Source organism: Cyphomyrmex costatus, unplaced genomic scaffold (assembly GCF_001594065.2).
Source record: "Cyphomyrmex costatus isolate MS0001 unplaced genomic scaffold, Ccosl1.0 scaffold30, whole genome shotgun sequence".
Lineage (NCBI taxonomy): Eukaryota > Metazoa > Arthropoda > Insecta > Hymenoptera > Formicidae > Cyphomyrmex > Cyphomyrmex costatus.
Window position 1 is genome coordinate 568491 of NW_017277125.1, and position 16548 is coordinate 585038.

The following is a 16548-nucleotide window of genomic DNA, read 5'->3' on the forward strand; positions in this document are numbered from 1 at the left end:
TATAACATGATTTAGAACTTAGTTGCTTACAATAAGATTGACGCTTACATCTTTCATAATTTTAGATGCAGATCTTGCAAAGAAAGAGTAGGCGGACCATAAGATTACAATTTAATAATACAAAAATTTTCATATAAACTGGCTTTCACTTATTTCCCAATTATATTCATCCACCCTAATAAAATTATACGTTTATATGAACTTTATGCCGAGAACTCGAAAAATTTTGTCTGCGCGTACACTCAAAAAAACCAAAACAAAAGAAAAAAATATTTTTATCAGATTTATCTTGTACTATATAGCTCACAATATTTCTATTCTCGACAAATGCAATTAGATACAATCGATTTTTACATACTTTGACGAGAAAGTACTTTTATGCACGTCTATTACCATTCACTTCCGATATACGGATACAAACCAGCTATTCCATAACGACCAGTATTATCAAGTCACCATCATCATAAAGCCATTCCATAATTATTTATAGTCAAGTTTTGAGAAAACCGACTGAAAAATGATCACGATTGAATTGTACAATTTTTTCCCTAACTACGAACAAATACACTATTATTTATAAATTCAGATTATTTCATTAAGAATTTTATTGACAGACATATTTCAAGTAAAACTTATAACTAGCCTCCTTACAAGTATAACTTCTTCCCCTAACTATTTAGACATCTGAATCCACATAAATAAGTATTATATGTAAAAAAGATCAAGGAACATTCTGATCATAATTGACTTCACTTTTCTAAAAAAAAAAATAATCTAATTCTTGTAAGGCCAATTCATCGTGATCATTGTCGATTAAGCGGTAAGAAAATTTGTCCCTAAAAGTACCTTCTTCGTTCATCTAGCCGCAAAATATCGATGCAAAGAGTCATATGCGCCAGCAACGTCCATATGTGCGATTCTTGTCACCTAATACGTAATCACCGGTTTGGCGATTGCAAATGTGTTTTGTTATATAATATAATCTACATTTAATCCGGCCGTACGTATCTTTCTGTTAGTTGACTGCCAAATTCTAACCCAAATCAGTCCACGACGTAGAGCACATATCGTAAAAATCTTAATCTATAGTTGTGTATACTTATACATAGCAGTACATCGCTTTATACTCTCCCCGGCATATTTTACTTTTTCACGCCATACCGGTGACAAATTAGATTCCTTTTTTATTTAGATAACTTTTGCCTGCGATTGAGAGGCAGACTGTTCGTTGGTCGCGCGATTTTGACTCCCCGTGTTATTCTGTAGTTGATTAGCGGGTTTACGATTACCGCCTCTGCTACCTCGATAACCACCGCGGAATCCAGCGTTATTGCCACCACCACTACCTCTGAACATGCCTCCCATTCCACGACCGTAGTAACCACGGCCGCGGAATGTACCGCGTCTTGTAGAAGCTACACCAAATGTTTCTGAATTCAGTTTTCGTTCTGTTCTCCAATCCGTGCGTTGGAATCGCCTAGAAAAATTGATATCATCTACAAAACATTTCACGATGTAAAGTGTATTATAAAATTATATCGATGAGAGACAACAATCGTATATAATACAATTTTCTTCCATTTAAGAAAAAATTAAAAATTATAGCTGTGCTTTGAATTTATACACCTACGTGATGATTATATTTATTAAATATTCTTGGCAAAGCTTACCCTTTACTCCTTTCAACAGCTTCACAGCTAATATTATCAAAGAATGATTTCGACTTATCATAGTGAACAATTTCCGGTTCCTCCTCAGGTTCACCTTCACCAGCACCTGTTTCGTTTCCACTGTCGTCTTTCTTCTCATTGTCAGTACCATCGATCTTCGTTTTCGCGAATTGCGACCTACAATATAACGTATATATGTTATAACAATATACTTACATATACAGTATATCATAGAAACATAATTTTATAAAACAATGTTAATGCGATGCGTAAACAATATGTATTGTTTGAAATTACAATTGCTTTAAATTCGCATTAAACTTTACTTTTGCATGGTATCCACATTGATCATTTCAACAATTACTTGAAATAAATCCGGCACATAACCATGCAGAATCAATCATCAGTATTTATAGCGAAACTTTATGCTCACCTTAATTCCTCGAACTGAGTGTTAGCTTGTTCGAAATCGTAGTCACCATCAAATTTCATCTTAGCCTTCATACCATCTGTTGTTACTGGCAAGCTGTTGTTTGCTTGATTCGTACGGAAACCACCACGTCCTCGTCCTCCTCGACCTCCTCGACCTCTCATGTTACCGCGGTTTACCCAACCACCACGGTTGCCTCGACCACCCTGCATATGACCTTGATTCTGGCCATCTTGTTTCATGTCCCTCTTCGAATCATTATAATGAGACATACCCGCGTTGTTTTTGGTACCTCCGTGACTAAACATTATTAAAAAACTACTTATCAAAATTTTGTGAAGCTGTATCATCAGCTCAACAACTAACAATAATATAAGTCTATGTAGAATCGCTTTATGCTTATATAAATAAAGAAATAAAGCAAATAAAAAATTGTAAAGTGCTTCTAATATTAGGATTCTAGAAAAATAAAACTATTATATGCATAAAATTATGATTTTCATTTATATAAAAATTAATTTGATTTATAGAAAATTAATTTCCTAAATGAGATACCTATCATGATCTCGACGAGGCGGTTGGACGGTCCTGATATTTGTCTTGTCATTCAATTTGCCAATGTTATTGCCCTGCTGCTGTTGTTCGTGTCCTACCTGAATACCTTGATCCATAGTTGGACTTTTCCTTGTCAATAGGGATGATGTAGGAGTGGTAGAACGAGAACCACCACTGATGAGGTCTAGTACACCTATTATCGCAATATGTAAATGTCATATAATCAATAAATTTTTATTAATATAAGGAGACCAAATAACCGACCAAAATTGCAAGCATTTCTAGTCCAACACGAAACTTTAGTATAAGAAAATAAAGACAAACTTTTCATTCCCACACAAAGTTCGAAATGAAAAATTGTTACTAACTTCTACAAAAGTTTCGCGTTTCTAAAATAAATCTCTAGAGGATTTGTATAAACAACTATTATTGTTTATTGTTACTGTAATTGCTATTTTGTTACATTATAATTTAAGCGTAAATGAAATAAAATTGAAAAAAAAGCATGCAAATGCAAAAATATTTTCTATCGATTTTAAAAGAGAAACGTAAACCAAATTACATATATACAGATCAAAATTTTTATAAATAAATATATGTGTATTTTTAAAGAATTTTTAAATTTACAAAAATACAAAAATTTCAAAATATACAAATTTTATCATACATATAAGTACACAATGATATTTACTCATTTAAAATTATATTTCATTAAAATGGGTATATGTATATACATAGAAACTATACATAGCACATAAGAGTATATGTATATACATAGAAAATATACATAGCACATAAGCGAAGCATGAAGATTGCAAAATATTAAAAATCTACGTAAATGTGCAAGAAAGATAGTAGACTTTTGTTAGTAGAATTCCAAATTTGTTATTATAACGTTAATTATAAATGATGTATTTAACAAAATATTAAAATATATCATAACATATTACATACATATCATACGTATTCCAGAATGCATAACAATTTATGCCATTTTCTGGTAACGTGAAGCGCGATATAAAAAAGCATTACCAAAACAGGAGCAGCAACAAGCATGCCAGCAAGGCAAGGGATACTTCATAGCAAAAACAGTTACCATCTTCCAGAGATTGATCTTTTGGTAATGGGTCGATATTGGCCGTTGGCAGTGAGTTTGGGATAGAGATGGCATTGGGTTCAGCAGAGCCCAAGCTCAACTCACTTGGCTGTTTATTCATTGCTCCGCGAGGATCTCTAGCTGCAGTTGGCATTCCCATTACCGGGCCCATGGCTCCCATACCCATACCATAGGGGGCTCCATATTGGCCACCCATCGGGCCCATCTGGCCCATCATCGGATGAGCATAGCTGGGCTGTGGTTGATACGACTGCTGACCCATAGATGGCTGCACCGTCATCTACGAACAATGATAACCAAAGTCAGCTAAAATTCATCATTATTTAATACAATTGATTTTGCTTTTAGGTTTTATCGATCATATTTACATTCTGTCGAATTTAAAAGATAAAGAATCTAAAAATTGAATAATTACCTGCACAATAGCTGGATCATTGGGGATAGAACTAACATTGTTGACGACTCTGATGTCTTTGATGTCTGATCCGCGAAACAGAATGTACTCATATACCTGATTTTGTGGTGCCACAGGAAGTTGAGTTTCTCTATCTTCAGTACCAAAGGAACGCACTACGAAAGTAACGATTTAGTTATTTCAAACTGTCATAATTAGAGACTCACTATCACAACTTTCTATTACATGAATTAAATTTTTATTACTAGATTATTAAATGAGTTTTAATTAAATAGATCTATATTTGTTTATTTATAATACTTGAAATAATATAAATATATATAAAAATAGTATATTAAATATCAGAATTCAAATCCTTTATATTAACAGTACTAATATATTTAGGTTACATTAATTTATTATAGAAAATATACTTGTGCAGTATCTATTGTTTTAACACATTAATTAATATCAATCGTGGAAAGAGAAATTATATATCTATGTTTCTTTTATATGTGTAACACCAATAGTACATTTCCAAGAATAATATTTATTCCTAACTGAAATATTTTCCAAAGTCACTATCTATTCAGTAGAATCAAGAGGACAAGGAGACAAGGACATGTAAACATTCAACAGAAGAAAGAGACAAACATTCCATACAAACGTTATACATACCAAACCTAAATTCAAAATTATACCTTCAGCATCAATAACGTACTAACAGATAATCACTTGAGTTCTAGAGTACTGGTAAAGTATTATACGGTGAACTTGTGTTTGTCAAAATCCGTATTAGATTTTTAGAATTGCCAGATTTATGTACTACTATTGTATCGATAATTTAGTACTAACATTGTAAAAATTTCAACGGTTTAATGGGCCTTCTACAATAAGCCATAAGTCATAAATCGGAAGTAAGAAACTAAAAAAATTGACGACTGTGATTGGTCCATTTCTAGCTTATGACTTATGATTTGTGATTTACGGCTTATTGTAGAAGGCCCATAAGACATCCGGTAACTTTAATGATTGCTAAGAACAAGACCAATTATATTAAGAATTTTACAAAGCTGTTTTTTCTGCTGATCGTAATCATTATTAATCTCACGCAGATCAAGCGACGATCCGTAACAGTACCGGTATTGGGTGTTTGCGCCAAAAATGCGGATTAAAACGCGCGATGCATTGGCACGATTGATGGATCATCTCAAGAAAATTAGGGCCAATGAAGCTCCGACATTGATTCTTCGAGAAACATACATTGTGATAGGATTACAGGTCGTCGCGACCCCGATTGTTTTGCAACGCGATGCCGCCGGATCGCGGGTGTCGGCAACTTTTCCCACAGACTCTCCATGCGTCGGTACGTGACTCGATGACGCGGTCGGCGTGGAGCCGGCAGAATGACAAACGGTCCGGATGAGACTTTGAATTCGTGCATTTCGCGACTTTCCGCGCGGAGTCACGGATATATGACCCCTACATTTATTTTCGACAATAGGAATGTAAAGATTCCCGCGCCCAGTGACACGGACGACAAGGAGACCCGGCAAGATGTTCCCGGGGAACTTTCGCGGGGACTCCAGCCGATCGGTCAAGTGGACGATCTCGAGGAACGGATAACGAGAGAAACGTGGGATACGAGAATCTCGGCGGCGATAGTAGTGGCAGTGGCGGCGGCGGCGGCGGCGGGATGATGCGGTGCGGCGGGAGTCCATCTTGGATTTCCGCCGTGCTACTCACCGTTAGCCAGGGCAATCGTACATTCCTGTGGATCGACGGTGAACAAACGGCCCTCATAACGAATATCCGCCTTCGAGATCAAGCTGATCTTCGAGCCCAGCTCTGGCATACCACCGCTCATCTTGACTTTGACTCCGTCGTGCTCCGATCGATGTGATTTTACGGGATTCACGACACCATCTGACGGGATCGTCCAGCTGACAGCAATAGTCGGCGGCGGACTACTTGCCAAGAGTGCCAACGACGCGCAGCGCATGCGCCCGAATACTCTATCCTCAATATGCCCTATCCTCAAATGGCGAAAATATTTTCGTCGCGTCGCAGGAGTGTGACTGTGAATACATAAAGGGTACCATTTTATTTATCGCATAATTGTTTTAATTTGTATTATAGACGAGATATTATTTGTTGAAATTAAAAAACTTGTCTATTTTTTTTAACCAATATGCTTGAAAAATTTGTCGTACGATAAATGAGATATTATTCAAACAGCCCCTATTTTGTAATTATTTTATCAACAATGACGAGGAATAATTATAGATTACCAACATCAGCGACTATCATCATCCATTCAATCATCCAATTACTTAGTCTGCAATAGAATGAGAGCTCAAATACAATATGAAAAGAATAAAAAATAATAAGGAGTAATCATGCAGTTTTAACCAATTAGAAACCATATATCTCAATGTATCCAGTTTCTGATAGGTAAAATTTGTTAGTCCTTGTTTTTTTCATTGTGTCTAAGTATTAATAAATTGTATGATTTATAATATTATTCATGTATAATATGTATGTAATATATATGACGATATGTTCCTACGAATGCCATGTATGGATATTATTGACTGAGAGAGAGATAATTGAAAATATGGCTTTATAGAAATATGCAATACCATTGCACCGTGTAATATTTATGAGATACATCCAGACTACTTTTTAAAAATCAGTCTTTAAAAATGTATTTTTTCAATATTTTTGTTTAAATGTTAATAAAAACAATATATGAGATAAAATGACACTCATCTGGTTCCATTTTTTAATTTTTTCTTAAAAAATCATACATTATTTAATTGATGGATTCTAAACTTCATTTTCAGATTCAACTCTGATTATGTTATGTCTTGATTTTAGAAGAGAAAGAGAGAAAGAGAGTTGATGCGGTGCGTGTGTTAGAGTAAGTATTTGTATGAGATAAAACCAATTTTTTTTCATAGACTTATATTTTATTTTATAGCAAATTTAGTCACTGTATTATACTAGATTAATGAATATTAAAAGTGCTACATGTGAAATTAACAAAGTTAAATATAAAAGCAGATAAATATATTTTGAACAATTAAATATTCAATAATGACATCGTTATATTTAATTGAACGTACATTTATGATTTCATTGTTAAAATTGATGATTATATATTACGCCACTGTACTTAGATATTTTATATATAAAGTAACCTTTTTGAAATGCGTGCACTAATTTAGATTTTAGAAAGTAATACAAGTGACCGAATTCAACATTATTCAAATATATAACTTAAATAAATATAACAGATATAATACAATATAATAAATATAATATAAATATAATTTAATATGGTAACGTAAATATAATAAAAAAATGACACACGTGTGAATCTAGATTCCGCATATTATAAACGCACATTATTATCGCGTTCAAGTTCAAGCGCGTGATCGTTCATGTCGCGATGCGATTGTGTTGGCGAACCTGTGCGGGTCCGCCGACCGAGGTCATCTTCACGGTGTTCTCCCGTCTTTGCACTGACGTTTAACCTCTCTTTTAGATCCTCACGACCGATCCGACAAATCGGAATAATCACGGGAGGATTTTTGTGATAATTACGAAAGTAACACTTCGTCAATCCATCCATCAACATCCAGCGGATCGTATATTGACTAGCATAACCCTTCATTGCATCTATGGCCAACATGGCGGCGACGTTAGGTCGAATTTGTAAATCAGGTCTTCTGAAATCGAATTACGGCACGTTAATCGGCCAGGTAAGTAAATGGATACTGATTTTCAATTTCTAAATAACCACGTGCGTTGCCTTGCGAAAATCCTCGCAGCATCGCGACGTTCATGTTAACATACCTGATGTTAACCAATATTGACCCGCGGCCTCGCGCTGAGGGTACGATATTGTCGGCTGCTAATGTCACACCTTTTTCGGCGATTTCGCGCCCGACGGAACGTTCATGCACATCGGACGTCGACAAACGGCTTGAAGGCACGCGACGTCAACACGGTGACTGTTTCGACAGTACTTCAACAGATGTTATGTAATAATGAGCGATATCGAGAAAATCCGGGATACTGCCATGATATCAAACATGCATTACCGATACATTGTTCGCGGCCAGTGACACAAGCGAATATGTATTGTTCACGAGCGCTGTCACAACAAATCTGTATACATGAATTTTATCGCCTAATTGTGTAGACATAATTATACTGTCAATTGTCATCAATTATCAGTTTTTGATCAAAGAAAGTACTTATGGTAAACAGTTCATTAAGTGTACTCCTTGTTACTTGATTATGTCATATTAAGATTAATAAGTTTGTTTTATACGTATATTAATATAAGAACATGTAGTAATCTTTAACTTGAACAATCATTAAATTGATCGATTTGTATTTGATATATAAAAGCTATATCTCTCTTGTAAATATTTTATAACGACAATATATATTTTGAATGATATATAGAAAAATAAGGAATATATATATTATTTAAATAATTATTAAAAATATATATATTTAAATTTAAGATAATTTTGGTAAAATCAAATGTACTGTATGTAAAGGAAGAAAATAGAAATATGAAAGATATGTGTAGAGTAATATTGCAAATAGTTTCTCCCTATTGTGAAATATGTTAAACTTTGTATACTTAAACTTTAAATTTTGTTTTTACAGACCAGTAATTTTTCCACTGTAAAAGAATGGCCTAGGAGTCGGAAAATGGTATGTGAATTTAATTTAGCTTGGTTGAAGAAATATCCCAACCATATCCAATTCCTTTTTTATCAGAATCAACTTTGCATTCCCTCAAACTGCATATGTTAGTAAGTTAGGATAGACTACAGTTTTACCGATATTTTCAGTATATGATAATGTTATATATATATATAATATGTAACAACAATATTATATAAACTATGTTATTAAAAAAATGACAAAACCTACTTGTAACGTTTTTAATTACAGTTATTAACATGCTTAGGAGTAACTGCCGGAGGCATCAGTGCCCTCATATATGCTTTAGATAGCTCGGTAAGAGCTGCTGATTTGATAGCTCATCCTCCAACATACAAATGGGACTTTTATGGATGGTTTAATTCATTAGATCATGCTAGGTATAATTCTTAAATACTAACAATGAATGATGCGTATGTATTACTATTGTTCTTAATCTATATTTTGTAGTATGCGACGTGGATGGGAGGTCTACAAGAACGTGTGTGCAGCTTGTCACAGTTTGGAGTATGTAGCATACCGTCATCTCGTTGATGTTACTCATACCGAAGCAGAAGCCAAAGCTCTCGCGGAAGAAGTCATGGTACATCTTTTATAATATTACTATAAAAAATATCTCGTATGTTTATAATTGTGTAAAATATAAGATTTAATGTAATGACGAACTTTTGTGTGATACATAGATAGAAGATGGCCCTAACGAAGCAGGAGAGTATTTTAAACGTCCAGGAAAATTGTTTGATTATGTGCCATCTCCATATCCGAATGAAGAAGCTGCAAGAGCAGCGAATAATGGTGCTTATCCACCTGATTTATCTTACATGATAAATGCCAGGCACGATGGAGAGGCAAGTAAATTTTTAGTAATATATGAAATTTGTGCAATCAAAAAATTAAATTTTTAATCAATTTTCATTAAAATTTTTGATATATTTATATACCATGTATGTATATACTTCTATTAAAATACTACAATTTACATTTAACTAAATATATATAATACACGTTTCAGAATTATGTTTTTTCTTTACTAACTGGATATTGTGATGCACCAGCTGGTGTAACTTTAATGGAAGGACAATATTTTAATCCATATTTTCCAGGTGGTGCTATTAGTATGGCACAGGTAGGTTATTCACATTTTTTAAATATTGAAACTGATATACAATTGAACTTGATACATTTATTAATGATAATAAAAATAATGATAATAAATCAATTCTACTCCTTCGTATAGGCTATTTATAACGAAGTCTTAGAATATGAAGATGGTACTCCAGCAACTGCTTCTCAGGTAGCAAAAGATATTACCACATTCCTAATGTGGACTGCCAATCATGAATTTGACGAGCGAAAACAAATGACTATTAAGGTGAACTGAATATTCACTACAAATTTTATTTTACTTTGTCATTTTATTGTAATTATTTTAATGTTGATTATTTATAGGCTATTGGAATATTAGCAATTCTCTTGGTTACTTCATACTACTTCAAACGACACAAGTGGATGACTGTAAAGAGTACAAAACTAATGTTTGTCCCCAAAAAATACCGTTAGCCAAATGGAAATTGACGCCGTGATGTTAGCTTTTGTGCTGGTATCAGACTGTAGTTTCGCAATTTAAGCAATATATCCGGCAAGTTGTGGCTCCTCTCTGAAGATTTAAATTTATTCATATATTTGACGAACTGTCAATTTGTCATCACTACCAAAATCTATTAAATTAAACATTGTACATAGTTATACGAAATGGAGTCATCGTCTGATTTAAATAAATTGTTAAACATGAACAATGTCCATTCCTTCGATGAGACACATGATTTATTTTTAGTTTTAAGCAATTCACAAAATGTATCAAGTATTTATGGACATTTCAGTCTATACAAGATCAAAAATTATTTTAACTGACTAAATATATTATTCTTATTTATTATTGGTAAGTTTATTATGTGATTATGTAATATTTTTTATAAGTTATTTCAATTAAGTTTTCATCCAACCCATTTTCGAAGATTAATACACGGGGATAAAATATGTGCAAAAGTCTGAATATGTTACAGAGTCATTTAGTTTCAATAAAGCAACGATTTATTCAAAAGTTAAAAAAAAGTCGCTAACATATAGGTAAGAAATACAGGAAACACTTACTTCTAAGGAAATCACTTTATTCTCCTTAAGCTTGTTTTCGTCCACATGGAGCTATAACTTGTTATTCTTTTAATAGGATGATTTATAAATTACACTATTATATTATCGATAGTGTAATACTGAAATGCAAAGCGGATAAAGAGGTATGTATATTTTTCACTCGAGTAATCGATAAATTTTGTACAATCAAACATGGAGATATTCCAAAATCTACTTTGGTGGAACTTTATAGGTATAAAACATTCTTTCGATTAATTGAATAATATAAATCTCGAACTAACATTGTAATATTTATTTCTTTGCTGGAACATATTCATCATTATTAATCGTTAATAGACTGCATATATTCGATTTTCGGTAACAATACCTATGAATTTATAGTTGTGATTGCACTAATGATTAAAACTGATTTTGTCACAATTAATATGCAACTCCTGCACTTTACAAAGTAGTATCAGAAATTATACATGATTTAGATATTAAAAAAAATTATAACAAAATTAATATTCACAATAATACATCAATCATGAAGCTTTTGGGTTAGACAATAAGCGTTATTTATCTGCATACTTTATAATCTTGTTGTATTTAAACAATTAAATACACATTGGATAGTATACTTTCAATATGTCTAAATATGACATCGACTGAATCTCATCATTCACACGATGCTTCATATATTGATGTACTTTGCCATGCAGTATTGTATATTGTTCGCTATATACGAAATATTATAAATCAAATTGTCATTTATGCATGCTTCGATTACAAAGCGACGTCTCCTCATCAATTACGAAACGCAATTCGTTTGGCGTGAAAGAGAAAGAGAGGCCGTTTTTAAAGATATAATTTTTCGAACATGTGTGTGTATGTTACTTCATTGTATAATAGATCACTAGTTTAAACAGTATATGCAGCAGCACGGAAAAGTAAAATAGACGTACAGAATTATAATGGTCCAAAATTCACAAATTTTCTGCCGCAGCACTAAGTGAGAGAGAAACACACCTCTGCAAGAGATGAAATGGCACTGGCGCGCAAACAGAAATCTTAAAACGGTTTGCAATACCAGACACATTACTCTCCTCTCATTAAAAAACTTCAAAGACATAAGTTATTCTTACTGATTATTCATTTTTATTACATAATCTGTGTCTCCAGTTTTTTAAGATTCAAAATATGGACTTTTTTCCGCTTTACATTGTACTAGCTTGAAAAGCTGGAGTAAAGTTTTCTTAAATTATGTCGCATCGCATTGAATTATCTCGTGCGCGAATATAATGTATAATAGTATATGCAATGAAATCGGGATTCCAGGGAAATACTACTACTTTTAGTGAAAAATTCCGACAAAGAATCAGCTGTGCTTGACAAATGCGTTTTTGTCATTTTTTTCTATCTAATCTATACATGAACTCGATACACTCATTCAACTTTCCAAGCTATTACCTCCTTTCTTTCGCAAAGCTGTTTTTTTTTCGTGTTTTTTTTAGTTTCTTTTTTAACATATATTTTCAGCGGGCACCTTTTAATATTATTTGGTACCTTTATTAAATCTCGCCTCATGCTATTGCAAAAAGGAAGATATCTCTGTTCATACGGTTAGGCTAAAAAGTGCTGCCTTCCGGAGGCTGAGAAAGTTTCATATTTTCCTTCAACGTCATCAAACGACGGAGTTCCTGAAGAACTGTTTTAATTGTGTACTCTCGTTGCCATTTTGCAAGGACCGGAACACTGCGATTATCCACCTTGTATGAAAATTTCATGAACGTTATATCAAGTATATGTGTTCTTTGTCTTAATATTATATATAAATGTACATTGCAATTTTGTATACTTACAGCTCCAGTTGCACTGTTAATGCAATTCATATTGATTCTGCTTAAAAATCTTACATTAGGGGCATCATCTGGATATCTTTGACCGCAGTCAATTTTCAAACTATACATCCTATTTTCATATGGTGTCTAAAAGATATGATATATTATATTATCATACATCAACAAAATATTTCTTTAAGCTTTAATATATGTTTCCACATTTTGATGCAATTAATTCTTTCAGTCATATTTTTGTTCCAATATATTTTAGCAATACTATATATATATAAAATTGATATTAGTACTCAAACTATTTTTGTAATAAATTGTTTTTAACAATTTATTTTTAAGCATCACAAAAATTTTATCTGATACTGAGAGGTGAGAAAAATCAGAAATACATACATTTAACGTAAATATTACAATGTAGATTAGATTGAGTATTTGAATTTTCTTGACATTAATAAAAGGTATCTTACCCTAGGTGGTCCAATTATCATACCAGTCCAATGCGTAAGGGTCATGTCATCATCGTTTTCGAGGCCCCAACTGATCGTACCATCACCTACACCTTTCTGGCCCTGTTCGAGCTCTTCCAAGAGTCGAAAATTTCGGGGCATAACTGAAACAGGATTTGAAAAGTGATGTATGGCTTGTTATAAGAACAATTAACTCGTAAATTGCATTCTGATATACAATGCTAGATTGAAACTCTATCATATACATAAAGTAAATTATCGATTTTCAGAATTGGTAATATATTGGTGCTTTCCAGCAAAAGTCATAGTATGACACAGTGATCACTTCATTATTGTTTATTATTGACAAATAAGACTGAACTTTCTACAGTCTATTGCCTGTGTTGTCTCCAAAACTCTCAGGAAGGCAGGAGCTATTAATTAATTATATTAGAAGAAAACTACAACTATATTACCTAAGCCTTAAGAAATTGATCAATGTCAGTCAATTATTCTTCTGTCATTTGATTGTGATTGGTCAATTTCTTACGGTTTAATACATAAGCTCAGGTAATAGCTTATTGTAGGAAGCCCACTAAAATATAATGATTCATTGTATCATCTATGTCTCTTGAAAACTATCCTACATTAAAACATGACTGTAATTAACAGGTTTGATTTTGATCTTTATCTCACATATATTTGGTTTATAAGATTAATTAAGAAATTAAAGAGAGTTACTAAAATCCTTGAACTGTATCTTACACAATACAATTCTCCGAGAAATGTCTTAATAATAGATATTTTTCTTATATCTTAACTTTATACATTCTAAAGATATTATTATTCCCCAGAACATCCCTTGGAGAAGTATTACGTAGGATAACATATAGCCTTGATCATAAATATAAAATATCCCCGAATTATTCCTTCAAAAGAATAGTACCAATAATAAAAGCAAAGAAAGATACATGTTAAAATTGTCACACAAATAAATATTATTTTTCGTTAGATATAAAACGTTTACATTCAATTTTTGAAGGTGCTTTATAGTTTATACTGCTTATAGCCACGGATAATAAAGAATGTATAATCCTATATAATCGTAATTCATTAAATCTAATAGATTCTAGACAAATAACTTTAAAGATCGAAATTCTATTTTTAAAAACAAGATTTGTCGCACTTATTAATATAAGTAATTATAATACAGTTACAACAGCTGAAACGATGTTCGCGCCGATACAGGTTATGGTATGAGGAGTAGAGATTGAGCATGGTTAACCTTTTCGCCGTTTCGGGTGATTCGCGGGTTCCGAGAAGAGTCGACGAAATCGCGGGAGGACGATACCGACTCGCGACGGATGTACTATCGAGTTTACCGTCTCGGTGACTCGTTACACGAGAAATACGGGCGGTTCGCGATCCCGACATCCTCTGTCAATTCGTATAGCACGAGAGTGCCGGGTCCGACAATCGTCGCATCGTCCCACCTCGGGTCTCATTATCTGATTAAAAAGGGGAGAACCGAGGAGGAGAATCAACCCGGGGTGTTTACTGGCCGTTCAAATAAAATAAGTAACTCACCTACACCGCTGTTGGGCACCGCCATGATCTCGTATTTCTGGCGAGGCACCGTATTTTTTGTCCCCCCTAAAGTACAACGGGGCGAGCGAGCACCGTATGCGGGCGAGTCACTCACGTGGAGCTTAGCGCGGCCTTTTTAATTGCGGCGCGAGTTTCTCATCACCCGTCGGACGTTGAGCGGTAATCCGGCGCGGGGCGACCAAGACAGCGTGTGTGCGCCGTGTCCACCCGATAACGAAAATATGTACACTCCGCTCCGCGCGAGAGAAATGAGAGTATTCAGCCAACCAACCTCCGCGCTCGCCTCCGCTCCGCTCCGCGCGAGAGATCGCCCACGGACTAGTCGCTCTCTAGATCACGTCCGTCGCGTTCGTGGATTAACCGCACACGCTCCTCTCAACTTCACAACCGCTTATGGAATCATTTGTTGTTTATCCAACGTTTAACAAGGATAAATAACACTCGGAAGTGTAAGCCTCAAGTGGGACACATCCCGGATTTAACGATTTGTGTCGCGCCGTTGACCAAAAGACCAAGTTTTAGGCTTTTATTCTACGATTATTTATTATTCAATGGATCAATTAGATTATAATTAAAAATTATATTATTAATAAAACTGCCATTATAGAAATTTGTCGTCAATCAGCAACTTGCGTTCCCCAAATTTTTTAAAGCAATATTCAGTCATTATTGTTTGTAATATTATATTTGATATTCTTATATGCAATAGTATATGTATAATGCAGGGCTGGCATGTATTTGAAATACTTTTATATAAAACACAGTTTTTACAATAAAAGTGTATTTTATATTTTGTATTTCAGCGGTACTGCACATACAAAAATATTATGTATTTTGTATTTAAAATGGAAAGATTCAAAGTTTCATATACATTTTGTAATTTAAATAATAATTAAGATTAATTGTCAGTCTTAGTATTTGAGAAATATAAAATGCACAAAACACTTTTATATACCCTCACGAAATATACATATACGAACATTGTCAAGTGCTTCGCAGAAATATAAAAAGCAAGATACAATTGTATTACCGTTTTTTCAAATAAAAATGCATCAGTTCTTTTTTCATTAAAAAAGTTTCAATTTATACTTAATAAATATTTTCAACAATTAATTAGATTTGTGAAATTACCCAATAACAGCAAAATGTTTTTGTTTTATCAAGAGTTACTTCAAAGGAATGAATGCTCATTTGAATGGGGCGCACATATTTTCCCCAGATGACAAAACGAAATAATTCGTAACAATTGAATCGTAATGAATTAAAACAATAGCTATTCGCGTATTCATTCCATCTATTTTGATTCCTCAATCAAGAGATCTGTTTTTGATTCCTGTACTAGACAGCACACTCTCTTTCGTCACATGTTAAATATACTATCTTGCTTGAGGTTTCAAAAGTGTACACTAGTGTTCACAGACACACAAAAAACAGATCCAAGAAATTTTATTTTTGGCGCGCCTAATAGTCGGAACAACATTATGGCGGACGAGAATCCCAATAGCGAGATTAGCGAGACACCGATTGGTCGAAGCACGAGGCAGCGCTCAGCAGTGGTAGCGAAGGTGGTGACGAAGAGGGAGTGGGAGAGGGCAG

The 16548-nt window shown here is 33.7% G+C and overlaps 3 protein-coding genes across 6 annotated transcripts; 1 reads left to right on the plus strand and 2 right to left on the minus strand.

Annotated features, from left to right (window-relative positions):
* Window positions 1-6146, minus strand: tral (LSM14 family protein trailer hitch). Of its 3 annotated transcripts, none has more exons than XM_018541740.1 (7): window positions 5913-6146; window positions 4188-4342; window positions 3752-4052; window positions 2656-2848; window positions 2104-2418; window positions 1671-1847; window positions 1-1477 (listed from the first exon to the last, which is right to left on the minus strand). In XM_018541740.1, exons 1-7 carry the CDS (start codon window positions 6031-6033, stop codon window positions 1189-1191), a joined length of 1551 nt encoding a protein of 516 aa, XP_018397242.1. In that variant the 5' UTR covers window positions 6034-6146; the 3' UTR covers window positions 1-1188. The 3 variants fall into 3 exon arrangements, with proteins under 3 accessions (XP_018397242.1, XP_018397243.1, XP_018397244.1); XM_018541741.1 differs by having other exon boundaries at window positions 2-1477; window positions 2104-2400; XM_018541742.1 differs by having other exon boundaries at window positions 3-1477; window positions 3857-4052.
* A 1492-nt stretch (window positions 6147-7638) lies between these two features.
* Window positions 7639-10708, plus strand: Cyt-c1 (Cytochrome c1). The gene is made up of 8 exons (XM_018541781.1): window positions 7639-7933; window positions 8856-8903; window positions 9147-9295; window positions 9366-9498; window positions 9599-9763; window positions 9928-10041; window positions 10153-10287; window positions 10365-10708. The coding sequence occupies exons 1-8, from the start codon at window positions 7853-7855 to the stop codon at window positions 10473-10475; spliced, it is 936 nt and encodes a 311-aa protein (XP_018397283.1). The 5' UTR covers window positions 7639-7852; the 3' UTR covers window positions 10476-10708.
* A 900-nt stretch (window positions 10709-11608) lies between these two features.
* Window positions 11609-15228, minus strand: Uev1A (Ubiquitin-conjugating enzyme variant 1A). Of its 2 annotated transcripts, none has more exons than XM_018541784.1 (4): window positions 14932-15228; window positions 13366-13508; window positions 12908-13033; window positions 11609-12814 (listed from the first exon to the last, which is right to left on the minus strand). In XM_018541784.1, the coding sequence occupies exons 1-4, from the start codon at window positions 14954-14956 to the stop codon at window positions 12674-12676; spliced, it is 435 nt and encodes a 144-aa protein (XP_018397286.1). In that variant the 5' UTR covers window positions 14957-15228; the 3' UTR covers window positions 11609-12673. The 2 variants fall into 2 exon arrangements, with proteins under 2 accessions (XP_018397286.1, XP_018397287.1); XM_018541785.1 differs by lacking the exon at window positions 14932-15228 and adding an exon at window positions 14630-14821.
* Between the last annotated feature and the right edge of the window lie 1320 nt (window positions 15229-16548).

Excerpts from the sequence above, each read along its gene's own strand:
- tral (XM_018541740.1), bottom strand. The coding sequence starts at position 6,033 with ATGAGCGGTGGTATGCCAGAGCTGGGCTCGAAGATCAGCTTGATCTCG. Across the intron at positions 4,053-4,187 it reads ATGATCCAGCTATTGTGCAG|ATGACGGTGCAGCCATCTAT; the intron begins GTAATTATTCAA and ends CATTGTTCGTAG. Across the intron at positions 2,849-3,751 it reads AGATCAATCTCTGGAAGATG|GTGTACTAGACCTCATCAGT; the intron begins GTAACTGTTTTT and ends TTGCGATAATAG.
- Uev1A (XM_018541784.1), bottom strand. The coding sequence starts at position 14,956 with ATGGCGGTGCCCAACAGCGGTGTAG. Across the intron at positions 13,509-14,931 it reads GGTGCCCAACAGCGGTGTAG|TTATGCCCCGAAATTTTCGA; the intron begins GTGAGTTACTTA and ends ATCCTGTTTCAG. Across the intron at positions 12,815-12,907 it reads TTAACAGTGCAACTGGAGCT|GTGGATAATCGCAGTGTTCC; the intron begins GTAAGTATACAA and ends TTTTCATACAAG.
- Cyt-c1 (XM_018541781.1), top strand. The coding sequence starts at position 7,853 with ATGGCCAACATGGCGGCGACGTTAGGTCGAATTTGTAAATCAGGTCTT. Across the intron at positions 7,934-8,855 it reads ACGGCACGTTAATCGGCCAG|ACCAGTAATTTTTCCACTGT; the intron begins GTAAGTAAATGG and ends TTGTTTTTACAG. Across the intron at positions 10,288-10,364 it reads GAAAACAAATGACTATTAAG|GCTATTGGAATATTAGCAAT; the intron begins GTGAACTGAATA and ends GATTATTTATAG.